The sequence below is a fragment of the Gopherus flavomarginatus genome, chromosome 17 (genome assembly GCF_025201925.1).
Source record: "Gopherus flavomarginatus isolate rGopFla2 chromosome 17, rGopFla2.mat.asm, whole genome shotgun sequence".
Taxonomy (NCBI): Eukaryota; Metazoa; Chordata; order Testudines; family Testudinidae; genus Gopherus; species Gopherus flavomarginatus.
The window spans coordinates 24,564,016-24,590,643 of NC_066633.1; the positions used below are offsets into that span (position 1 = coordinate 24,564,016).

Genomic DNA, 26,628 nt, shown 5'->3' on the forward strand with positions numbered 1-26,628 from the left:
TTGTAAACAACTGTGTCAACTGGACTAAGTAGATCTGTGTCAGTGACTGACTTGTAGTTAAATGTAACAGCCCAATTAGGTGATTATTTGAGGGAGCTGGAGCAGTTTGGGTTCAGGAGTCAGTGTAAGAATAGTGCAGATGGGTAAAGGACTCAGCTATCCTTTGTGATGAAGCCCCTAAGGTATGTATGTCCTGGCTGATGAATGCACAATGTGTTATGGACATATATATATATAGAGAGAGAGAGAGATACACCTATCTCCTAGATCTGGAAGGGACCCTAAAAGGTTATTGACTCCAGCCCCCTGCCTTCACTAACAGGACCAAGTACTGATTTTGCCTCAGATCCCTAAGTGGCCCCCTCAAGGATTGAACTTACAACCCTGGGTTTAGCAGGCCAGTGCTCAAACCACTGAACTATTGCTCCCCCTTGTGTAGCCATTAAACCCTATGGGCTATAGGCTGCAGGAACCTGAGACTGTTTATTTCTGCAGCAGCATCTCTTCTGCTGCTGCTTAGGGGCTATTAAAGAGGCAGTGGCACATGCTCATGTCATGCTGGACTTCACCTTGGAGAGGAAGTTTTATTCCACTCTGAGGATAAAATCAGGCTCACAAGTAGGGCCTGGATCTCCTTTCATACAGTCTGCATCAGCTCTTGTGGGGGTGGGGGGCTGATGCTGGGATTGTTCCCCAGACTGTCTGCTCTCCCTTGCACCCCAGTTTTTAGAATGATGGTAGGAAGAGCCCCCTCCCCCTTGAAAGTCCCATAGAGAGGTCACAAGAACCCAGTAGGATGGCCAAAGCTGGGGGCATAGTTCAGCTCACATCTAACCCATCACCCATGCTGACACCCTACTGTACCTTGTGATCAGGTTCTCACTGAGCTCCCAAGTTTTCTTAGAGCCCCTGAGAGATCTGCAATAATATTAAGACCCACGGCTGGGTTTTCTGCTTCCTGTAGCAACATTCTGTAGACATTGCAGAGTCTTTCCCAACACTGCCTCTGTGACGTGTTGCAGTTCCATCCAGACCAGTAATGGTTTGTGTCACTGCCTGCCTGGCATAACTTTGGGTGCCTTAAATGCTCTGTTTATGCAGCTCACTGCCTGGACACCAAGAGCCAGCAGACAAGCGTGCAGGGCACAGCCTGGTTTCTACCCCTGTTAGCGTTTCAAAGTGACCCCAACACTCCCAGTCCTAAATTTCCCAGAACTGTTTCCCTGATGCGCCCAGCCCTCTCCTGGGACACTCACTGAAATGATTACACTTGCTGCTCCTGTAAAGAGAGGAACTGCAGCTTGGTCTCTTGCCTGGTGTTACAGTCCCTCCAGTTCAATCAAAGCACTGGACTGGTTTAGATAAAAAGTAAAACAGTTTATTCAGTTACAAAGCCAGGTTTGAAGTGAGTTCAGCTACAAAGGACAAAGATAAAAGGGCTACAAGAAGCTAAAATTTGGCTTAACAAGCCACAGTCTTTGTTCAAGGTAATTTCCTCACCAAGCTTCCTTTTCCAGGGATGGCTGGCTGGCTCTGAGCCAAGATCCCCCAGAGTCCCAGGCGCTGGTTTGCCTTGTTGCCTCAGGTGAAGGATAACAGAGGGTTCTCTGCTCCTCTCTTATAGGGCAGTAAACCTTTGAAAAGTGTTTCTCACAGGTCACTGACCCTGCTGCCAGAGGCAGGAAGGCTCCCTGTGGGTGCGGGTTCCATCTCCTGCTGAGCTTGTTACATGCTCACCTTTTCCCCACTTGCTCTCCCGATGGCTTTGTTTGCCTGCCACGCAGATGTGCCTTTCTTTGTCTTTGGTCACACCTTGCTCCAGTTACATGGACACCCAGTCAAGCTGGTGGAACCACATTCCTTTTTTGAGGGAGGAGGGAGAAACTGGTTTATTAGTTCTCCTTGACATGCCTCGTTTAAATACATTTGAGTCATGAGTCCAGCACTGCAGTATAAGTTTTTGCAGGTTGATCGTACAGCCATCAGAATATTACTGATAGGGTTAGGATGAGTAGTTGTCCAAGGGCATATTTCATGCCACCTTTTGGGTAAACATGACACCAGCGTGTTAGGCGCAGTGTGTATGTCGGGCCTGTTGAGTAGCTGACACAGAGAAGTGAACCACCAACGGGCTGCTGGGTGACAGCTATCAGGACTTCAGTGTTCTTTGTCCGGGGCCACGCACCTCCTCTTCCTTTGAATGTGGTGGCTTGGTATAGCTGGCTTTTCTCAAGGGCTAGTACTGAGTGCACTGGGTCTTAGTAGCTCCTCATGTTTGGCTCCCAGAAATCGAACAAAGACTGAACTAGCTGTGCTATGTTACGTGGAGGGCACACACACTCATGAGAGTGCAGCAATTTCAAAGGAATCTTGCAAGCAAACAATTGTCCACACAACCAACAATATACAATGGTAACAGCAGCTTGCATGTGGAGTGTAGTCAAACCAGAAGGAGCTGGCCCTGACCTCCTCAATGTATCAACGGCAGAGCAGCTTTCCTGAGCATTGAAATTATTTCAGAATCAATCTCTTGGGCCATGTAACACAGAACATCATTTAACCTCCAGCCACCCACCCCTCCAAACCAACTTCACAGACACTTGACCATCCTTAGGATCAGCACCTGCCATGGGTGACAGAATTCCCTGAACTTCAGACAGAACCATGACATGTAACTGGCAGCCCTGGACTGCCAAAGGGGCTAAGTGGAGGTGCCTGCAATGCCATTTAAAAGAGTGAGTCAGCAAAGCCAGTGCCACTCCTGAGTTCTCGTCGGAGTCACCAACAGTGCTGCAGATGATTCCACGGCTGCCTCAGCATCTTCACCCTGGCAGGCCCAAAGAGGCCCAGAGAGGATGGGGCAGGCTGGATCCCTCTGCTGTGGACTCCTGGGTTTGGAGAGCTGCAGGGGATTTTGCTAGAAGTAGCGCTGAGACGGCCACAGTTTGGAGGCCACTACTCTGAGCAGCAGTAAAAAGCCTTCCCAGGCAGGGGCAGCTCTAGGCATTTTGCCGCCCCAAGCACAGCAGGCAGGCTGCCTTCGGCAGCTTGCCTGCGGAGGGTCTGCTGGTCCCGCGACTTTGGCGTGCCTGCGGGAGGTCCTCCGAAGCCGCGGGACCAGCGGACCCTCTGCAGGCAAGCCACCGAAGGCAGCCTGCCTGCCACCCTCATGGCGCCGGCAGAGCTCCCCCCCCCGCAGCTTGCCACCCCAAGCACGTGCTTGGCGTGCTGGGGCCTGGAGCTGCCCCTGTTCCCAGGTGGCCCTTCAGCACATGACGGCACAGTGAGCCCACCCTGTGGGGATCCTTGTTTTGAGATTTGTGCACAGCAATTACTTTTCTTCAACTCATCCTTGTTCTTAGCTAGGCTGTTGGTCCAAGAGCCATGCAGACACGGACTCACTCATGACCCTGTCAGCGAGACTGGGATGGGAGGGTGGTTCCATTGACGGCTTCCTTTTGATCCATTGAACAATGATGACACATTGCAGATGTGCAGGGTGCTCCGGAGCCAAGCAGCAGATGCACCTTGGCAGGACGAGCTTCCACTGCTGATTACCCTGGGAAGGTTTGTAGTCTTTCTCATCTCTGCGAAAGCAGCAGTTCATGACACCCAGCTATTTGCCTGCAGTCCAGACTTCAGACTGAGCCGAAGCCAGGAGGTGCCATGTCAGAGCTTTTAGATCCATTTATTGGTTCATGTTTTTATGCCTCGGAATGACAGGCATTTACTTTCACAGACCACATCACAGTTTCTCTTCTCTGCTCCTTGTAAAAATTAGTTTGCTTATGAAATAAAGTAGGAATAAATGCAAAGTCTCTGCACTTTCTCCAGAGAAAGCAAAACCCAAAGGCTAGCACTAGCAACAGAAATATTGATTAGGAAACAAATCACAGAACTTGACAAAAAATAAGGTAGAAGATGGAAGACAGTGATGGAGACGATGTTGCAGGCAGAGAAGAAATAGGATGAAATGTACTCCAGTGTATGGGTCAGGGAAAGACTTGTATCCCACTTGAGCCCTGGCTGGATTTCTTTGGTGCAGAGACCTTGTTCCCATTGGAACTATCGAAGAGGCTAACCTTCAAACATCCACTCAAGGGCAAAATTCCCATGGCTTTCATTACTGATGCATTTAAAGATTTTTGGGGGACAGTCCTCCCACCCCCCGGGGGAGCAAGCAGAGGGAGGGAAGCTACTGGGGATGAACTGGATTGGGGTGGTATACAAGGATGGAACCAGGCCAAGGAACCACTGAAGGTGGAACCACTGAAGGCCCCAATTATTCCTCACATCCTGAGGAATTCTCATCTCCTCACCCTCAAAGGGGCTCCTGGGAAAGCCCCCTGGGGACTGAGATGGGAACAGACTCCCTTTGGGAAGACTCTGACTGGTATTCTGATATAGCTGCTAATCCTCACTAACACTTTAACACTCAGTTCACCTTTTAATTAACATGCCAATTGATTAAATCCATAAGGTAAATTGCAATGGAAAAGTCTCATTAAAATTATATCAAATGCAGGATTGGGCAGCTGTCAGCTCTAAATTTACCAGAGACCAGAGCTAGGGCTTGGATCTCATTTAACCACTGCAGACTCAGGTGATGCCTTCCTAACTGCTCGGGTGGGTCTGCACTACCTGTCAGTCCTGGCAAAGCCTGGCATGGCAATGTATAGCCCTTAGCATGAATTACTGGACCATGTACCAGTGCACCCACAGTGCAAGGGAGGGCTAGCAGCATGAGTCCCTCAGCAGCCCAGGGATCAGAGAGCGAGAGATGGTTTTGCAGGCCTGCCCCTCCCAAGAATGTTTGTTAAAAACCAGTAGCTAGAGCCATTCAAGACAATGTATGTATGTAACCTGTGGTGGGAGAGCATGGGGCTCATGTTAGAGCTCACTGAATAACTGACTTTTTTCAGATCTCTGCAAGTTCCAAAAAATTGAAAAAACCCACAAAAATACGGTTCTGCTCGAGCTGAATCCAAAAATTCCAAGGGATCAAAAATGTCCATTGTTTGGATTGACCCCCAAATGCTTTGTTTTCAGGCGTTGTTAAAGGGCTAGATTCACACAATGGCCATTGGAGGAGAACTCCTTCTTACAACTTTCAGCCCAGGAGTTAGAAGAATGGGTCTGATGCCCCCACTCCACTTGAGGTAGGCTAGAGATTTGAACTCAAGTCTCCCGCCTTTACAGGACAGGGCCCTAGCCACTGATGCAGGACTCTCTAGATAGTGGCTGCTGAACCTTTCCCACTGTGTATAAACATTTATTGGAGCAGGGCCTTGAGTCTCATCTATTGCTAGGTGAGTGCCCTAGCCACTGAGTTATGGAGTCAGTCTGTACTGGGCTCACCCATTGACTATTCAAGCATAGGTGGCCGGTGACCCGGTAGGTGGGGGAGGCTAGCCCCCGACCCCACCCCTCCTGTTCTGCCCCCTCCTTCTGCCCCTCTCCCCTGCCGGATCCCAGAGCACCCCTGCCAGCCCCAGCGTGCCGGGCAGCATGGCCCTAGCACAAGCTGCCTTGAGTCCCTGCAGGAGGCAGGTCAGCCAGGTCCAGCCGGGCAAAGCACTGGGAACCTCAGGAGGGGGCCTGGCTTGGGGCTGGAGAGTGGGTGGGGCAATGCAAGGCTGGTTGGGGAGGCACAGCCTCCCCGTGCCTATGACACCCGCTGCCCATGTTATTCGAGTATGTTGTGCAAAGTGACAGTGTTTCATAAGAACAGCCACACAGGGTCAGACAAAGGATCCATCTAGCCCTGTGGCCTGTCTGCTGCCAGTGGCCAGGTGCTTCGGGGGAATGAATAGTTTCAACAGGAGAGGCTGAGAAAGTTCCACACCAAGATATCCTGTAGCCTGGTGGTAAGCACACTCCTCTGGGAGCAGGAGACCCAAGTGTATTTCCCACTCTACAGCAGGCAGTGGGGGGAACTGAACTTGCATTTTGTACATTGCAGGTGAGTGGGTGGACCACTCAGTGTAAAGGTGGTAGGTAGTCAGGTCCTCTTCCAGCTGTCTGGTGAATGCTGCTTAAACCCCTTGTGACTCCAGCCTGATTTTATTTTTGTTATGGGCCCAAATTATGCAGCAAATTTGTGTCAAATTCACAAATAGTTTTGGGTTGATTTTTCAGCTAATAAACCATATTTTTCTGAAAAATAGTGCTTCGCTCTACTCCTGCTCCCTCCACTGATTGGTTCATGCGAGAGGCTTGTGAGCCTGCTACTGGTTGCAACTAGGGGCACTAAGGCGAGATTTTTACAGGTATTTAGGCACCCGAAGATGCAGTTAGTCACCTAATGGGATTTTCAAAAGTTCCTAAGCCCCTAACTCCTATTGAAACAAGGGGAGTTCATAAGAACACAAGAACGGCCATACTGGGTCAGACCAAAGGTCCATCTAGCCCAGTATCCTGTCTTCTGACAGTGGCCAGTGCCAGGTGCCCCAGAGGGAATGAACCGAACAGGGAATCATCAAGTGATCCATCCCCTGTTGCCAATTCCCAGCTTCTGGCAGACAGATGTAAGGGACACCATCCCTGCCCATCCTGGCTAATAGCCATCGCTGGACCTGTCCTCCATGAATTTATCTAGTTCTTTTTTAAATCCTGTTATAGTCTTGGCAGTCACAATATCCTCTGGCAAGGAGTTCCACAGGTTGACCATGAGTTGTGTGAAAAAATTTAAGTTAGGCACTTAAATACTTTTGAAAAAAATCCCACTAGGTGCATATCAGCATCTTTAGGTGGCTAAATACCTTGAAAACTCCAGCCTCAGGGGTTAGTGGCTCCCACTCCCCATGTGATATAGGGCCTAGTTTAAATCTTGCTGTGGGGTCAGTTATATTCTGTGGGTGCCCACCCCTCAAGTCTCCATTTAACAGGGTGTCTAAGGCCTCTCATTAGTGGAGGGTACGAGGTGCTGGAGCCCTGGCCATCTGCTCCTGCTGAATGGCTCCTACCACAGGATGTATATGAGCAAGCCAACGAGGCAGAAAGCCAGAGTCAGGACAATGAAGAAGATGGCAGCGGCCCAGAGCCCATGCTGCTGCCCTTTCACTTGCTCCGGAGCCTCCGCCGGGATCATGTTGGTGAGATTCAGCATGTAGCCCAGGGTCCAGCCAATGTCCGTGTTTGCTGCCTGCTCAAGGAAAGAGCACCCTGGTATTAAGGGGATGTCCAGTCCCCAAGAGCTGTGCTCTGCTAATAGGGAGGGATGGCTCAGGGGTTTGAGCAGAGAATTATGAGTTCAATCCTTGAGGGGACCACCCAGGTATCTGGGGCAAAAATCTGTCTAGGGATTAGTCCTGCTCCCAGCAGGGGGTTGGATGGATAGGTGACCTCTTGAGGTCCCTTCCTACCCTCATATTCTATTATTCAACTCCCACAGGGAGACAGGGATGCCCAGATTCCTGACCTGCAGTTTGCATAGTCTGCTGCCTGAGAATCACTGATATGGGCATAAGGAACAGAGGCTGTGGCAGCAAAACACCTTCCTAGCCCTTGGCTTCCAAACCCTCCCATGGGGAACAGGGGAGTCTGGACTCTCCTTCTGAGCATTGTGGGTCCTCATCATAAAAGCATGTCATGATTTCTGCCACAACTGCACACAGTCCATCAGCACTCGCTGAAATGCAGCAGGGACCCCGAATCACAGGACTGAGGAGTACTGGTGGAGTTCTCAGGGTGGGAAGCCAAGGATTGCAAGAGAAGGAGTGGAGGTAGGTCAGGACTGAGGTGCGCTGGAAGAGCAGGAGCATAGTCACTGCAGTGCATCATTAAGGCTGGAGAGAAGCAACATGGACTAGCAGGGTGGCAGCCATGCCCTTCATCCCCAGAGGTGAGGGCAGCTGTGCCACCAACTAAGCCTTGCTGACTCCAAGCAGGTTGACGTGCGATTCTTCCTCACTTGGACTCTCGCTTACCTTCATCTGGAACTTGATGCTGCCCCAGCTGGTTTGGTTGAATTTGTAGGCGTCAAGCAGGAGCACCAGGATGTAGTTGGCGCTGGAACAGTACTCTCGCAGCCACTGATCTTTCTCTTTGGGGAAGCTGGATTTCAACTGGGGGTAGACAATCAGCACAGGGGAGAGAAGGGACATTAACACCAGCAGCGTGACAGGAGCTGTGAGCCTACAGCAGGGGCAGACTGTGTCCTGGCAGCTCCCTGACAGTCTGAGGTGTGGAGGGAGGGATTGATGGCCCACATCTCTCTGGGGTACAGAGACAGGTGCTTGCTCATGGACCAGGCAGGTATTTCCTAGCCCATCACATGAGCTGTGATTGAGCAACTGGTCTGGCTGCCCCACCCCAATGTTACTCATGTACAACATGGCCATGGCCTCATTCTCTGTTCCCAGCGGGACCCATGTCCAGTCTGTCTCTGCACTGCCCTGCTCTCCCCAGCCAGGGGGCTGTGTGCCCACCCCAACAACACCTTCCCCTCTGTAGGCTGGATCTGCGCTGAGAGCGTCCCTGTGCGCCAGGCCACATGAGGGGCTGTACAGCACAGCAGCTGGGTGCATGCGACCTCAGCAGTGAAAACTCCTCTGGTGCTGACTGGCTGTTCCCACTCCTCGACCCTGCATGGGGGTGACATTGGTCATCCTCGGGAAGCTGCAGGATGTTTTCTGCAGGAGGGAGATGGTGCTTTGGGTAGTTCTGCCCCCTCCTCTTGATTTAAGTTAATCACTTGGGACCATTTCACTCCTGATGGTGGCCAGCTGGGAGCCCATCAGCATGGCTTCTGGCTGCCACAAAGAGTACCCCGGAGTGACAGGATGCGCTGCCTCCTACCAGAGTGGGAGTGTGCTGCATCCACAGAGCTTCAGGCTCCTGCCAGCCTGGAGAGAGTGGCTGGGCCTAGGAACTGAGCCTGCACCCCTGTGGGCAGCTCAGAGCAGAGATCACTGGCCCTCTGACTATTGCCAGGGCATTGAGCTTTGTGATATCACCTCCCCCTTCAATAATCTTGGCCTGCCTTTTGCTGTGGGGCCTCCCCTGGGAGAGTTCCCTTCCCCCTCTCCTCTTAGGACCCTTTGCTTTGCAATCTCCACAGATGGCCCCAGCCTATTCCCCTGTAGCCTCCATCCCCCCTCACAGCACGTACGTCTGTCCAGTTTCTTGCACAGAACTTCTGGACAGTGTCCTCGACAACGGCCAGGGGCTGCCCACTGGTCAGGTTGAGGAAGCTGAAGGTGTAGTAAAAGGCAGAGAAGGCCTGAAAAGCAAGAGACCAACAGGTCAATAGGAGGCCTGAGCATGGGCTTTGTTGTTGGCTTGACTTTGAGGAATATGATCCTGTGCATTAACACCGGCCTGCAAGCTGTGCTCTACCACTTCTCCCTTTACCAGCTCAGGGAAAACCAGCCTAGGACTGCCACCTTTCTCATGGCTGGTAGCCGGACCCCTGAGGCCCCGCTCCCTTCGCTGTCCCTACTCCTGAGGCCCCGCAGCCATCACAGGCTCCTGTCCCTCCCAGCCCCAGAGGTGACACGTCTGAGGTACATCCTAGGAGCAATAAGTGCAATGTGCACATCCACGAGGGGATTTTCATTTACAAACGCTCATTTGAACATCTTCATTTTTACACACACACACACACACACACATTTGCTTCATTAGCAAACCCGTTCTGGGGAGCATAGGAAGGGAGCTCCCCCTTTTGCACATACAGCTGAGGTGAAAGGGAGGACTTCTCGCTCTATTACACGGATGTACCGATTGGGGGACGGAGTCCCTTTTTTTGCACTAGTACCTAAGAGAGAAGATGGTCCCAGCCCGTGCACACACAGTGGGAGTGTGAAAGGAAGAGGCACAGAAGGAGGGAGGGATAGCTCAGTGGTTTGAGCATTGGTCTGCTAAACCCAGAGTTGGGAGTTCAATCCTTGAGGGAGCCATTTAGGGGTCTGGGGCAAAAATCTGTCTGGGGATTGGTTCTGCTTTGAGCAAGGGGTTGGACTTAGATGATCTCTTGAGGTCCCTTCTAACCCTGATATTCTATGAAACAGGTGCTCCTCCATTTGCTGTATACCTGCCTAAAAGGAGAGCATTACCTGCCCACTTCCTGCACCTTGTCAAATTCTAGACTGAGAAACTTTCCCCAGTTGGGTAGCCAGGAGTGTGTGAGACAGGGAGGAGCTGTAGACTGTGATTGGCTTGGCTCTGTCCCCCTCCTCCTGAGGGTGGTGAGCATTCACTGTGTAAGCATCTGTCAGTGAGTTAAATCCAAATTGGCAGTGAGTGGCTAGGGCTACCACTGTGGAAAACAGATTTAAAAGAAAAAGGACCTTGGGGGCTTGTGAAATGGCACACAACACAAGAACATAAAAATGGCCCTACTGGGTCAGTATCCAGTCTTCTGACAATGACTGGTAGAGGGAATGAACAGAACAAGGAATCATCAAGTGATCCATTCCCAGCTTCTGACAAACAGAGGCAAGGGACATCATTCCTGCCCATCCTGGCTAATAGCCATAGATGGACCTATCCTCCATTAATTTACCTAGTTCTTTTTGAACCCTGTTATGGTCTTGACCTTCACCACATCTTCCAGCAAGGAGTTCCACAGGCTGACTGTGCGTTGTATGAAGAAATGCTTCTTTTTATTTGTTTTAAACCTGCTGCCTATTAATTTCATTTGGTTACCCCTAGTTCTTGTGTTATGAGTAGTAGTAAACAACACTTCCTTATCTACTTTCTCTACACCGGTCATGATTTTATAGACCTCAATCATGTCTGCCCTTAGCCATCTCTTTTCCAAGCTGAGAAGTCCCAGTCTTATTAATCTCTCCTCATATGAAAGCCGTTCCATACCCCTAATCATTTTTGTTGCCCTTTTCTGAACCTTTTTCAATTCCAATATATCTTTTTTGAGATGGGGTGACCACAACTGCACGCAGCATTCAAGATGTGGGCATACCATGGATTTATATAGAGGCAACATGATATTTTCTGCCCCCTTCTTAATTATTCCCAGCATTCTGTTCGTTTTTTTTGACTGCCGTTGCACACTGAGTGGATGTTTTCAGAGAACTATCCACAATGACTCCAAGATCTCTTTCTTGAGTGGTAACAGCTAATTTAGACACCATCATTTTATATGTGTAGTTGAGACTATGGTTTCAAATGTGTGTCAGTTTGCATTTATTAACATTAAATTTCATCTGCCATTTTGTTGCACAGTCACTCAATTTTAAGAGATCCTTTTGTAGCTCTTCGCAGCCTGCCTGGGTCTTAACTATCTTTAGTAATTGTGTGCCATTGCAAATTTTGCCACCTCACTGTTTACCCCTTTTTCCAGATCATTTATGAATATGTTGAATAGGACTGGTCCCGGAACAGACCCCTGGGGGACACCACTATTTACCTCTCTCCATTTTGAAAACTGACCATTTATACTTATCCTGTTTCCTATCTTTTAACCAGTTACCAATCCATGAGAGCACCTTCCCTCTTATCCCGTGGCAGTTTACTTTGTGTAAGAGCCTTTGCTGAGAGACCTTGTCAAAGGCTTTCTGAAAATCTAAGTACACTATATCCAATGGATCTCCTTGGTCCACATGCTTGTTGGCCCCCTCAAAGAATTCTAGTAGATTGGTGAAGCATGATTTCCCTTTATTAAAACCATGTTGACTCTTCCTCAACAAATTATGTTCATCTATATGTCTGACATATATTGTTCTTTATTATAGTTTCAACCAGTTAGCCAGGTACTGAAGTCAGTCTTACAGGCCTGTGATTGCCAGGATCACCTCTGGAGCCCTTTTTAAAAATTGGCATCACATTAGCTATCCTCCACTCATCTGGTACAGAAGCTGATTTAAATGATAGGTTACAGACTACAGTTAGTAGTTCTGCAATTTCACATTTGAGTTCTTTCAGAACTCTTGCGTGAATACCATCTGGTCCTGGTGACTTATTGCTGTTTAATTGATCAATTTGTTCCAAAACCTCCTCTAATGATACCTCAGTTTGGGACAGGTTCCTCAGATCAGTTTCAGAGTTCCTCAGAGCTGTCACCTAAAAAGAATCGTTCAGGTCTGGGAATCTCCCTCACATCCTCAGCCATGAAGACCGATGCAAAGAATTCATTTAGTTTCTCCGCAATGGCCTTATCGTCCTTGAGTGCTCCTTTAGCACCTTCATCGTCCAGTGGCCCCACTGGTTGTTTAACAGGCTTCCTGCTTCTGATGTACTTAAAAATTTTTTTTGCTATTACTTTTTGAGTCTTTGGCTAACTGTTCCTCAAATTCTTTTTTGGCCTTCCTAATTGTATTTTTACATTTCATTTGCCAGTGTTTATGCACCTTTCTATTTTCCTCACTAGGATTTAACTTCCACTTTTTACAGGATGCTTTATTTGCCTCTCACTGCTTCTTTTACTTTATTGTTTAGCCACAGTGGCTCTTTTTTGGTTCTCTTACTATGTTTTTTAATTTGAGGTATACATTTAAGTTAAGCCTCTATTATGGTGTCTTTAAAAAGTTTCCATGCAGCTTGCAGAGATTTCACTTTTGGCCCTGTACCTTTTAATTTCTGTTTAACTAACTTCCTTGTTTTTGTGTAGTCCCCCTTTCTGAAATTAAATGCTACAGTGCTGGGCTGCTGTGGTGTTTTTCCTGCCACAGGGATATTAAATTTAATTATATTATGGTCACTATTACCAAGCGATTCAGCTATATTCACCTCTTGGACCAGATCCTGTGCTCCACTCAGGACTAAATCAAGAATTGCCTCTCCTCTGGTGGGTTCCTGTACCAGCTGCTCCAAGAAGCAGTCATTTAAAGTGTCAAGAAACTTTATCTCTGCATCCCGTCCTGGGGTGACATGTACCCAGTCAATATGGGAATAATTGAAATCCCCCACTTTTAGTATTGAGTTTTTTAATAGCCTCTCTAATCTCCTTGAGTATTTCCCAGTCACTATCACCATCCTGGTCAGGAGGTTGGTAATAGATCCCTACCGCTATATTCTTATTATTAGAGCATGGAATTTTTATCCATAGAGATTCTATGGTCAGTTTGATTGATTTAAGATTTTTACTTTATTCGATTCTATGCTTTCTTTCACATATAGTGCCACTTCCCCACCAGCACGACCTGTTCTGCCTTCCAATATATTTTGTACCCTGGTATCCCTGGTGTCCCATTAATTATCCTCATTCCACCAAGTTTCTGTGATGGCTGTTATATCAATATCCTCATTTAATACGAGGTTCACCCATTTTATTATTTAGTCTTCCAGCATTGGTATATAAGCACTTTAAAAACTTGTCTCATAAGAACATAAGAACATAAGAACGGCCGTACCAGGTCAGACCAAAGGTCCATCTAGCCTAGTATCTGTCTACCGACAGTGGCCAATGCCAGGTGCCCCAGAGGGAGTGAAGCTAACAGGCAGTGATTAAGTGATCTCTCTCCTGCCATCCAACTCCATCCTCTGATGAACAGAGGCTAGGGACACCATTCTTTACCCTTCCTGGCTAATAGCCATTTAGGGACTTAGCCACTATGAATTTATCCAGTTCCCTTTTAAACATTGTTATAGTCCTAGCCTTCACAACCTCCTCAGGTAAGGAGTTCCACAAGTCTCCTTTTAGCTGTCTGCCATTATACAATGTAATTGAATGGGACTCTTTTTTATTTGAGTGTTTCTGATCAGACCCTGCCTGTATTTTATCATTTTACATCCTCTCGTCCTCACTAGGACATAGAGATTCTCTATTAATAGATCCTCCCCTAAGGGATGTCTGAACCACGTGCTCCTCCGCACCTGTCGGCTTTCCCCCAGCCCTTAGTTTAAAAACTGCTCTACAACCTTTTTAATATTAAGTGCCAGCAGTCTGGTTCCATTCTGGTTTAGGTGGAGCCCATCCTTCCTGTATAGGCTCCTCCTTTCCCAAAAGTTTCCCCATTTCCTAATAAATCTAACCCCCTCTTCCTTACACAATCATCTCATCCATGCATTGAGACCCTGCAGCTCTGCCTGTCTAACTGACCCTGCGCATGGAACTGGGAGCATCTCAGAGAATGCTACCATGGAGGTCCTGGACTTCAATCTCTTACCTAGCAGCCTAAATTTGGCCTCCAGGACCTTTCTCCTATCCTTCCCCTTGTCACTGGTATCTACATGTACCATGACAACCAGCTTCTCTCCAGCACTACACATAAGTCTATCTAGATGTCTTGAGACATCTATTATTATTGCCGAAACCCAGACTGTCTGGATGAAACTGAACGGGTGGCAACCCTAATTCCATCCCCTCTTTGTGACTGTGTCCCAAGGGGTAATATGGGCCTATCTGAGCACATGTTCTTATGTAATGTGCTTTCGCATTACTGAGCTGTAAGTGCTAAGTATTATTGTTGCCATGGGGAGAAGGAGATGCTTTCCAGGTTTAAAGGGATGAAGGGGAAGGCCTGGTTGAAACTCTTCTGTCAATAGTGTTTTGCGACAGAAAATTAGGTTTTAGACTAAACACAGTTTTTCATGAAGAGTCTCTGGTTTTCAGGGAAAATTTTGACTTTCTGTTGAAAAAACAAATGTAACCTATGTTGCTAATAGGGAGATATCTCTGTAAGAGACCTGTTGGGGGGGTCGGGTAGCAGTGAGTTGTGTCTGGGTCATTGTTGCTAGGCGGATTTAGCACTCCTCACCCAGAAGCCTCTGGAATTGGGTGTGGTAGTTTTGGGTCTGCTCCAGTCGTTCTAATTATTCCCTGTTGCTGGGGTCAGGCTCCATGAGGTCAAAGGGGCAACTTTTGTGTAAATGTGATAATGGGGACGGAGTTGTTTCTGTTTTTCTAGTCTCAGTTTTGTATGTTCTTGTAACAGGGTTTTTTCAAAATCAGTATACTTTACTGAGTTAATCAGTTAGTTGACTGGCTAACAGTGATGTCAGCAGAGGAGGAGGAAGAGTCTCCATGGATTCCAGCTGAAGATTCCTGCAAGCAAGTAGAGGGAAGATGTTGCTTTTGACTCAGCAGACTGTGTAACTTTGGTGATCAGAAACTCAAGTGAACTCAACCTAAGCTTTTGAGAACTCTGAGGGCTTGTCTTCACTACGAGGTAAGTTGACCTAAGTTATGCTACTCCACCTACGTGAATACCTAGGGAGGTGGTGGAATCTTCATCCTTAGAGGTTTTTAAGGCCTGGCTTGACAAAGACATGGCTGGGACGATTTAGTTGGATATTGGTCCTGCTTTGAGCAGGGGGTTGGACTAGATGACCCCCTGAGGTCTCTTCCAACCCTAATATTCTCTGAATAATGTAGCTGGAGTCGATGTAGCTTAGGTCGACTTATCCCAGTGTCTTCACTGCGCTGTGTCAAGGGGAAACACTCTCTGGTTGACTTCCCTTACTCTTCTCAGAGAGCTGGAGTACCAGGGTCGACCAGAGAGTGCTCTGCTGTCGATTTAATGGGTCTTCACTAGACCTGCTAAATCGACAGCGTCCCCAGTAATGGAAATCAGCCCTAAGTTTCTTCTCAGTGTGTTCCTGTGGGGACTGATCTGTTTAGATTTGTTTTCTTTATTTATGTATAACTGTGAAGATAATGTATGTGGATTATAAAATAGCTATGTTATGTTTTAAAATCTAAGTTATTATTTATTATGTTTCTTTATAAGATTTTATAAAGTAGGTACTTAGTTATGTTAATTCCTTTTATTCATTTTGGGACTTGAATGTGGGGAGATTGACCCTGTGCGATCTCCTGGCTGAAAATCCTTAGAGACTGAATTCTGGGTCTCCAGCTGCTTTTCTTCGTGAATTGGGGTTGTTTTTTTTAGGCACTGGAGAAGAGGCAGTGAAGTGAACTCTAGCCCACCCAAAGGTTATACAAACACCCACAAACTGGCAATTTTGATTCAGAAATTTGCAGTGCCTCATGGAAATTTTAGTTCAGGTACCTCATCCCCTTTCTCCTCCATGGGCTGTGCAACCCAGCCAGTCTACACCTCCATGGGACTCCCATGATGCACCAGCAAGATGGGGAGACGATGGGCTGGGAAATGTTAGTCCAGACGATGGGATGGGGAATGTTAGTCCAGACAATGAGATGGGAAATGTTAGCCCAGACGATGGGCTGGGGAATGTTAGTCCAGACGATGGGATGGGAAATGTTAGCCCAGACGATGGGCTGGGAAAAGTTAGTCCAGACTATGGGCTGGGGAATGTTAGCCCAGACGATGGGCTGGGGAATGTTAGTCCAGACGATGGGCTGGGGAATGTTAGTCCAGGCAGCCTTGGCAGGTGAATGGGGCATGAGGCACCCGAACTATAATTTGCATGTCGCAGCAGCGGCTCCAGAGGATGTGGTTTAATGTTGACCAAGCCAAATGAAATATTTAAATTTGCTTCCACAAACTGAAACAAACAAACAAACAAACAAACACCTCCAGAAAAACCCAACAAACCCTGGGAGTTTTTAACACAAAGTTGAAATTTTCCCTAAAAAGCTCCTCTCCCTTCCATTTTCCTACCACTGCTAGTGAAGGGTCACCATGGGCCAGGTCACCAGTCCATTCTGAAAAGCGCTATGATTTCTGTTTTGCAATACACATTCCCTCTCTGTGCTGCATAGGAAGCTGCATTCCCTTTGCTCAGGGCAGCAGCCAGCCTGAAATGCCCCCGGGTCTGGGGGGATGCACCTCTCACCCTGGTATCAGCTGTGCACAGTTGTCTGAAAGGGCTGGTTTGGGCTTGCTGCATCTGAGTTTGAGGTTCTAGCTCAGTCCTGGGCAATTAGGAGCTGTGAGGGAGGCATGCTCAGCCTCTCTGAAGGGGCACAAAGGGTCACCCAAAGAGAACAAGGGTTTAGAGATTGTTCAGAAGAGGGGTTAGAGAGGATTTGCCTTACAAAGAACTCCCCGTTGACCAGGGGCTGGTAGATCCCATCGAACGTGCAGGATTGACTCTGGCCGCATGCCGTGAAGTTGAAGATCTGTTTGATGGCCATACGGCACTCCGTGGCATTCCCTGTGCCCACCAGCGTGGCATTCCAGGAGGCTTGGGACGGAGTCAGTGCCTGAGAGGCCGTGCAGGGCATGCTGTGAATGGAAGCTGCTGTGGTGGTTTCCTGGTATCCTTCAGGATAGCAGGGGTGGTTAATGGAGCCCTGGACCCTCATGTTCTGGGAACAGTGAAATCACATGGTCATTCGTAGAATGAAGACTCATTCCTATCCCCTGCCTTCATTAAATACGATGGGGCATCCCAGCCTAAGGGTAGTGATGTACTGGGAGTTAGACAGGACTGGCAGGCAGCTCGGTGAGAGGTTTTCCTTTTAAGACCACTGGCCCAGCTGCTGGGGCTTCTTTCTATGAAGTTGTATTATCATCAGATTTATTGTTGGCTTTGTCAGCCCCAGACCTATCTGTGTGTCTGCAGCCTCCTGCTCTCCCTCTCATGCAAGCCTCTTGGGGCTCTGGATGCACGCTGAGCTGCATGGGAGAAGAGTGCAGGGGCTCCTATAGGCTACAGGCGTTGCCGAGCCTCAGGGACCCAGCAGCCTCCCCAACTCATCTGGCAAAGTGCAATTCAGGTCCTTCAGCATTGCGCACAAACCCTCATGACCATGTGGCCTCTAAAGTGAGCGTAACGTGATCCCCACTGAATCCCTATAAATCAGGAGGCTGAATGATAGACAATGCCAGAGTCTCTGAACCCTGGAAGTGTCTGCAGCCTTGACAAGCCCCCCGCCCTGGCCCTAGCTCAGGGTCCCCACAACGCGTAGGTATCTCTGTAGCCACGACTGGAAATGGAATCTCCTCCTCCTCTCTTGTACATCTCAGAAGGGCAGCATCGATCAAACCCCTCCTGTTCTCCCCATTGTTCCTGCCTTACAAGGCCTCCATCAGCCAAGCCCCTGCTTCTCTCCTCGTCTCCCAGGGATACCTTGAAAACTTTCCCAGCTTCAAGCCTCTGCTCCCCTCCTCTCCCCCATGCTCCTCCCAAGGTCTGCATCTTTATACCAGATGCTGATCCTCACGACCCCCCCCACCAGGCCCCACGGAGCCTGCTGCAATGCTAAGCCCCCTCTGATGCTGCTCCCTGTGCTCCTATTTGCATTTAATAGAAATAAAATCTTATTGATAGAATGAGGGTAGAGTCAAACTGCTACCAAACGTTCTCTCACTTCTGTTATTTTCAGGATTAGCTGCTTCAGTGCCTGATTCTGTCCATAGCAGAGATAGCTGTGTGTGTAGATAGTGTAGGTAAACCCATAGAGCCTGAAGGTAGAGGCTTTTGTCTGGTCAGTAATTGGACCAATGGGGATAAAGCTGATTTGGGTTGATGCTCCTCCAAGGTCCAGTGCACCCAGGATCTTGGCTGACTGAGGATGGATCCAGTCACGTTGTTTGGGAGAGTACTGCCAAGACAAAACAGGGATTACATGGAGATACAGTCCAGTCTTGAGTTATTTCTATGGGATGCGGGCTGTAAGAACCGGTATGAAATCAAACTGAATTGAATCAAATAGAATAAAACAGAAGGGGTTAACTGCACTGCAGAGGTCACCTGCCTACAGAATCTGAAAATATAGTCTCTGAAAACTCTTTGAACTGAAATTTGATCTGGTTTCACCCAGGAATGACCCTTGATTTCTGTTTAGTGTTTAACAGGGAGACTTATTAATCATTTTTCCTTCTCTTTCATCTGTAGGCTTAATAATGGCAGGTTTTTGTGTGTCTGTGTCATCTGATACAGTCTCTGGGATAATTGCTGTACTGAGGTGTCAATAGCTTATTGGTCATGGGTTTTTTTAACTATAACATCATCTGAGAATGATATTACATCATACTGGACTATTGGGAGCTGGCTAGCTTGGAGGTTGATACTCTAATAGGATAAGGAACCTTTCACCCCTATGTTCCTAGCAGTAACCAGTCTGAAAGTTGTTACCATCTGACGGCTGCTTAGTGTGGTAGCCTCCATACAAAGTTAAATAGTTTCTATCCAGTCCTTCCTGGGCTTTATCATTGTGGGCTGCTGTCAAGTACCTTTCATCAGCCTGAATTAACTTAAGCATTTAGGAATCTAAAATAATAAGAATAGCAGAGATGAATGTTTCCATCTCCCACTAGCCACACCTTGGTGAAGGAGTCCAGCAGATAGTTGATGGTGATCCAGCCATAGGCTCCTTCCTCTTCCCCTGTAATGATCCGAGCCCCATGGAAATTCACAGGATACTGTTGTATGGTCTTAGCGACTTCATTCAGGACCTGGTGTGCAGCTGACTTGTTTTCCATGCTAAAGGGTGTGCAAAGGAAAAGAGTCACCAAAACAATGGAATCAACAGCACAGAGAAAATGCAAGGACATTCTATTCATAGACTTTGGATTTTTGCAGCAAACATTCCACACTGCAGGAGATTGGTAGTTTACACGTCTCTTTCTGCTAACTGAACCCAAACTGCATTTTTGTCTTGATTTGGAATCACGTAGATAAAAACAAGGTAAAAATAACACTGCTCTCCTTCTTTCATGGAACATCACCTCAGGCTCTCTATATTTGTTTCATACCATCTGTCTTTATTTGCTTTAAGTATTTCATAGATTTGTAGATTTTAAGACCAGAAGGAATCATTATGCTCTAGTGTGACCTCCTGCACAGCACAGATCCTATAATTCCTGCATCAAACCCAGGAACTGCAGCTGAACTAGAGTGTCTCATTTGGAAGACATGCGCCTTGGTTTGAAGACTCCAAGTGATGGGAAATTCATAGCCATCAAGACCAGAAAGGACCATTGTGCTCATCTAGTTGGACCTCCCACACATCACAGGCCACAGAACCTCACCCACCCACTCCTGTGATAGACTCCTAACCCCTGGCTGAGTTACACATGTCATTAAATCATGATTTAAAACTTCAGCCTATAGTTATAGTCTAACCTCTTATAACACAGGACATAGAATTTTCCTGAAAAGCTTCCTAGGTCATATCTTTTAGACACATCCAGTCTTGTTTTAAAAACGTGTCACTTATCAGCTTTGCTGAATTGTCCATGAAGTGTCAGAGCCAAACCAAGATGCCTCACAGCAGCAGACACTTGTTCCCCATTTTGAACCTAGATTTTGTGGCAAAGTAATGGAGCAAAGGACAACCACAGGACTATTACTAGGGTGCTGTCCATCTGAGGGGGAACTTATTAAAGGCTGTAATTACACTGTCTATTCCCAGACAAAATCTTTAAAGATAGCAAACTCATTGTAATTTTATGATTATAAAAGACTGTGGGAGAACGGATGTTCCCATGGTTAGAGTGCTAGCCTTTGACTTAGGAGACCTCTGTTCATTTTCCTGCTCCACCATAGCAGCAGTCCTGTGTGACTTTGGGCACGTCACTTAGTTGCTCTGGGCTCAGTTCCCATCTGTACAGTGGGGGTAATAGCATGGTCCTGCCTCCTGAGAATAAATACATTAAAGATTGTGCAGTGCTCACAAAGTACAGTACTAGGGGCCATGTATGTAATTCCAAATTAAGGATGAGGCTTTGAAAGTAACAATTCAAAGTTAAGGTTCCACAAGATCCTCTATCCCGGACCCCCACCTCCCACAACCACCACTACCTGCAGGGCTGGCTCCAGGCACCAGCGAAGGAAGCAGGTAATTGGGGCAGCCAATGGAAAGGGGCAGCATGTCTGGGTCTTGGGTGGTGGGTCCTTCAGTCCCTCTTGTCCTCTTAGAGCTGCAGCCGAAGTGCCACCGAAGAATGAAGCGGCTCGATTGAGCTGCCGCTGAAGTGCCGCCAATCGGCTTTATCTTTTTTTTCCCCGCTTCGCTGCTTGGGGCGGCAAAAAAGCTGGAGCCGTCCCTGACTACCTGGGGTCTGTTCAGCGAGAGAGACTCTATGTGGCTGGGTGGTGTCATTAACAATGAACTTCTCCCTCCCCCTGCCACGTCCAGGGCCAGAGTCCCAAGGGCTCAGCATCCCCAGTCAGGGCCATGTTTTCTGGACAGTTCAGCACCCAGCATGCACCCCGTGTGCTGAGCTCTACTGAGGATCTGATCTCTTTCTTCGGTGCCAGAATGGGAGGTAAGGGTGCCTGTGAGTGCTGAGCCAGTTGTAGCTGTACTGGGCTGGGGGGTGTTGTGTCCCCACAGACAGCCTTTTGTTTACCCCAGAGACCCTGTGTTATTACCTCAGCAGCCTCATGCCTGCTGTAGCTCCAAGGTAAACTGGTACCTCCCTCTGTCTCTCATCAGGAATGACCTTCAGGGCGTCCTCTAGACAGCTCCGGAGGGACACACCAGCTTTGGGAGGGTCATTGGCGTAGCTCGATATGCCAGGTCCTGGAACATAGTTATGTTGATAAGAGTGACTGGGGATGGGGCAGGGTACAATGAGAGGACATAAGGGGCTGAGGCCTGGTACCTCTTGGGACTGTGATGGGTACCTGCCTGTGAATCCCTCAGTAACCACATCACTCAACTCTCTGCTTCGCCTCCTGAAGCATGATCATTAGGTGCAAGGAGCCAAGTGGCATGCAGGCTGTACTGTAGTGGGCAGTGTCTCACTCGAGGCCAGGAGACAGGGACCTCCTTCATGTTGGAACTAGGCAGCACAGGGTGGGTTATTCTGGAAGCCAGGCAGCCAGGCAGAATCATAGGGTCTGCTTGTGTCCAGAAGCCACAATAATGAATTCTCTTTATTTCCATTACAGACTAGCCCCGGCTCCCCTCTACTGGGAGGTAAGATCATAAGAGGCCATATTGTGCCTGTATGGCACACTTCTGTGCTGCACGGGACACCTGTAACCTTTCAGTGCTTCTCACCATGCCAGCACAGTACCCAAATCTGTGGTCAGAACTCCTACATAAGAAGCTCACAGCAGAGATACAGGCCGCAGAGTCCCAGTTCAGCAGAGGCATCTGCGTTCATTGGTTCCCATTGCTGCCATTTGTTCGTGGAGACCAACAGAGGAAACAGGCCCAGAAAAAAAAAAGCAGAGACACTGGATTGTTTCAACCTCTCCAAAATAATACAGGATAAGTTTAGCAACAGGTGAGCAAGCAAAGACTCCAGGGCCCAGCCCTGCCTGCTAATGGGAAGCCTGGGATTTCTGCTTGACTCAGCCTCCCTTTCCAGCACCACTCAAACACTGACATTGGGAGATCTCATTTCACCTGGGAAAATTATTGCATAGTAAGAGTCCCTCCTGCAGGGAAGTGGGAAAAGCCCTGCAGCAGTAGATGAGCTTTGCTCTACCGATTACATTCTGGCACAAGATCTCATGCCATGTTGCCCAGGGGACTGATGGAGTGGTGCACTGAAAGCTGTTTTTGAAGTTGTAAGTGGTCACTTTTAGTCCTCAGGGGTTTTCCTGGTCCTGCTTGCAGGTTAGGGGGCTCTGTAAGGAAGTGTGCAATCTGACTCTTCAGCAGTCTATCTGCAAACACCCAGCCTACAGCGAGGTGGAGTGAGATGTGTTTACCTTAGGGAACAGGCTGTTTTATTTGCTCTTGTTCTGGGATTCTTGTGTGTTATTGTTCTGAATTCTAAGAAATAAAGTAGTGTTATATTTAGGACGGTCAAGCAATTAAAACATTAATTGTGATTAATTGCGTGATTAATCGCACTGTTAAACAATAATAGAATAGTGCTCGCTTTATATTTATTTTTTATTACAAGTATTTGCACTATAAAAAAACAAAAATAGTATTTTTCAGTTCACCTCATACAAGTACTGTAGTGAAATCTCTTTATCACAAAAGTTGAACTTACAAATGTAGAATTATGTACAAAAAAACTGCTTTCAAAAATAAAACAATTAAAAATTTTAGAGCCTTGAAGTCCACTCAGTCCTACTTCTTATTCACCCAATTGCTAAGACAATGAGGTTTGTTTACATTTGCATGAGATAATGTTGCCCGCTTCTTGTTTACAATGTCAAGTGAAAGTGAGAAGAGGTGTTCTCATGGCACTGTTGTAGCTGGTGTCGCAAGATATTTACGTGCTAGATGCGTGAAAGATTCATATGTCCCTTCATGCTTCGACCACCATTCCAGCAGACATACGTCCATGCTGATGATAGGTTCTGCTCAATAACAATCCAAAGCAGTGCAGACCAATGCATGTTCATTTTCATCATCTGAGTCAGATCCCGCCAGCAGAAAGTTGATTTTCTCTTTTGATAGTTTGGGTTCTGTATTTTCCTCATTGGAGCACTGCTCTTTTAAGATTTCTGAAAGCATGCTCCACACCTCATCCCTCTCAGATTTTGGAAGGCACTTCAGATTCTTAAACCTTGATTCAGTTAGAAATCTCACATTGGTACCTTCTTTGTGTTTTGTGAAATCTACAGTGGAAATGTTCTTAAAATGAACTTATGCTGGGTCCAAGACCTCTATAACATGAAATATATGGCAGAATGCGGGTAAAACAGAGCAGGGGACATACAATTCTCTTCCAAGGAGTTCAGTCACAAATTTAATTACATTCTTTTTTCAATGAGCGTCATCAGCATGGAAGCATGTCCTCTGGAATGGTAGCTGAAGCATGAAGGGCCATACAATTGTTTAGTATATCTGGCACATAAATACCTTGCAATGTCAGCTACAAAAGTGCCATGCAAATGCCTGTTCTCACTTTCTGGTGACATTGTAAATAAGAAGTGGGAAGCATTATCTCCTGTAAATGTAAACAAACGTATTTGTCTTAGCGACTGGCTGAACAAGAAGTAGGACTGAGTGGACTTGTAGGCTCTGAAGTTTTAGATTGTTTTGTTTTTGAGTGCAGCTATGTAACAAAAAAAATCTACATTTCTAAGTTGCTCTTTCACGACAAAGAGATTGCACTATAGTACTTGTGTGAGGTGAATTGAAAAATACTATCTCTTTTTTTAATCTTTTTACAGTGCAAATATTTGTAATAAAAAATAATATACACTTTGATTTCAATTACAACACAGAATACAATGTATATGAAAATATAGAAAAACATCCAAAATATTTAATACATTTCAATTGGGATTCTATTGTTTAACAATGCAATTAAAACAGATTAATTGCGATTAATTTTTTTAATCATGATTAATTTTTTTAGTTAATCCTGTAAGTTAACTGTGACTAATTGACAGCCCTAGTTACATTGTAACCTTCCAGCAAGAACATTTTAATTGCTCTGTGTGTGTGCCATGAACATAAAAGCTGGCAGGGTTCCTTCACCACAGTTGCAGTGAGCGCTAGCAGGTTCGGGGAAGACTCTGGAAATCCATATCTTCATTCCCAGTGAGATGCAAGAGTGGAAGCCAGGGATTCCTCTCTATCTTTTCCCTCAAGGGTAGTGGCAATGTTCCTATCCCCTGCTCACCCAGAGCAGAGGAGGAAAAGTTGGCGATTACCCTCTTGGAATGCAGAACTCAGTGATAATTCCTGCATTCCAAGGGGGTTGTCACAGTGTACCTTGCCTCTGGTGGTATGCTATAGTGCACTCTATCACTATAAGAGGAGTGAAAACCTATGCAGATGCCATGAAGCCACCCTGAGCTTCCACTCACAATAGATGGAGGGTCACTAGAGGTGGGTTCTGTTGTCCCTCCCATTATAAGTGAATCCAGAGAAGGGGTGAGGGATAAGCGCTGTGGACTCATCTCTCCACGCAGTGTCACTTCTTTGGCTGAGTTGCCTGTGTCTATAGACAAATGTGGCTAGCTCTGATGCACCCCAAAGTGCTGCGATTTTGGAGGCTGCCCTGAAAAGTTCCTTCCCACAGCTCAAGGTCAGGTTGATTTGCTGTGGCCAGAGGCTGTGCATGGTGCCAGGGAGCAACTGAAAACAGGAATCCCTTGACTTCAGGCAACCTAGATGCAGCAATTCTTGCTGTAACTACTGTGCTTCCCCAGTGTCAGTAGGGCACGATCGTCTTCTGTAGAAAAGACATGTCCACTAGACTCTTACACTCATCCAACATTTCCACCACCTAGGTGCCATGATGCATAAGAAATCTCAGAGGAGTTCTGAGCCCATGGTGTTTCCCTCACAGAGGGGCAGGAATACTGACCTTGGACATTACAGGATAACGTCTGGCTGACCACTCCGGTGTCATTTGTTTTGTCAGATGTCCACTGGTAGACGAACAGAGAGGTGTGGGATGAGCCTGCATCGAACACCATCCCGTACTGGAAGGCATAACCAAAACATGATGGGTCCGGTAAGCCAGAGCAGAAACTGGGCCCTGTCATCTCCCTGCGCTAATGTTTGCTCGGGGGCTGAATAGGTCAGTCAGAGTTAGAGGCATGTGCTTCTGCTCCTTAGCCAAATGGGCCCTCTGATGTCATAGAATCATGGAAGATTAGGATTGGGAGAGTCCTCAAGAGGTCATCTAGTCCAACCCCCTGCTCAAAGCAGGACCAACCCCAACTAAATCATCCCAGCCAGGGCTTTGTCAAGCTGGGCCTTTAAAACCTTAAAACCTGTGCCTCCATTGAAGGTAAAGTAGAAACAGGTAGGTCCCTTGAGCATGTTGGCTCAGCTAATGTGGCTACTCCACTGAAGTCAACCGGTTTCCAGCCCTGCCCCTGCAGTCCACAGACTGATGATAATTTACACCATCAGTGCAACTGCATTTTCTTTATTGAGGTTTTACTGATCTTTTATTTTCTTTGTTGGTTTAATGTTCGCCAGTGTGGTTCAAAGATGCCATATTGACAGCCTTGGGCCTGAAGATCTCACCCCACAAAATACAGGCTACAATGATGTAAGCTTCCCCCGCCCCCGCCCTTCCATGTGCCTCAGCCCTGTACATGTCTAGGGGTTGAGGGAAGGTCAGTCACTGCAGTGCTCACTGGGAACACACGTATGTGCACTGAGACCAGAATCCAGAGTTTCTTCTCAGCAATCTTTCTCTCAGTGACTGCACCAACAATTCCATCATGCAACATCACAAACTCAAATCTGTGTAGTCTTATGTCTGTGGCATCTACAGAGGCTCTGACGTGTTACAGGACTTTGCTGTGGGCAGAAGTTTCTCAAAACTTTTCAGAGCATGGGTCACAACTTACTAGAGATTCCCAGACAAACACTATGCTAACACAGAGTTAAGGTTGAGAATTCATATGAGTAATTTAGGGTAAAATACATCACAAGGATTGTGTAAGTATTCCCAAATCCAAGCATTATAAACCTGGGAAATTCAGAGTTAAGGTTACACTTAAAAAAAATCTAAATATGTTAAGCTATGAAACTGCACAATTTGGGTACCCACACAACATTAACTCTGCCTTTATGTGACACCATGTCAGATCCATAGGAGTATGATGCAGGCTTTTGAGTATATGTGGTCCCATAAGAGATTAACTGATTTAGAATTATGGATTTTCTTTTTCTTTCCCCCTGTCCTCGTGGTGAGCCACAACTGACCCCTCTGGACTCCTATCTCAGGAACACCTCCTCTGATTCACAATCACCCAGACCACCTGATCACCCATTTGCTATCTCAGGGACCACTTCCCCTCCCATTCATGGTTATATAACATCTATATGGCAACTATGACAATTGTTTACATGAAAAAGTAATATTTGGAAAGTCTTTAGGCTGGAATTTCCAAAGAGATGTAAGGGACTTAGGTGGCCAAATCTTGAATGTCAATGGGGGCTGGGCACCTGAGCTCTCAGAAAGT

At 47.1% G+C, this 26,628-nt stretch overlaps 1 protein-coding gene across 1 annotated transcript in view; it reads right to left on the reverse strand.

Moving 5' to 3' along the window:
- Positions 1-5,808: 5,808 nt before the first annotated feature.
- Positions 5,809-26,628, reverse strand: part of LOC127036057 (ectonucleoside triphosphate diphosphohydrolase 8-like) — a 92,178-nt gene continuing 71,358 nt past the window's right edge. Inside the window, exons 4-11 of the mRNA XM_050926527.1 lie at positions 25,011-25,128; positions 21,151-21,301; positions 19,098-19,257; positions 18,143-18,376; positions 16,865-17,137; positions 9,113-9,223; positions 7,929-8,066; positions 5,809-7,144 (exon numbers count right to left, since the gene is read on the reverse strand). Of these exons, the coding sequence (XP_050782484.1) occupies positions 6,962-7,144; positions 7,929-8,066; positions 9,113-9,223; positions 16,865-17,137; positions 18,143-18,376; positions 19,098-19,257; positions 21,151-21,301; positions 25,011-25,128 (1,368 nt within the window). The 3' untranslated portion in view covers positions 5,809-6,961. The remainder of the gene's footprint in view (positions 7,145-7,928; positions 8,067-9,112; positions 9,224-16,864; positions 17,138-18,142; positions 18,377-19,097; positions 19,258-21,150; positions 21,302-25,010; positions 25,129-26,628) is intronic.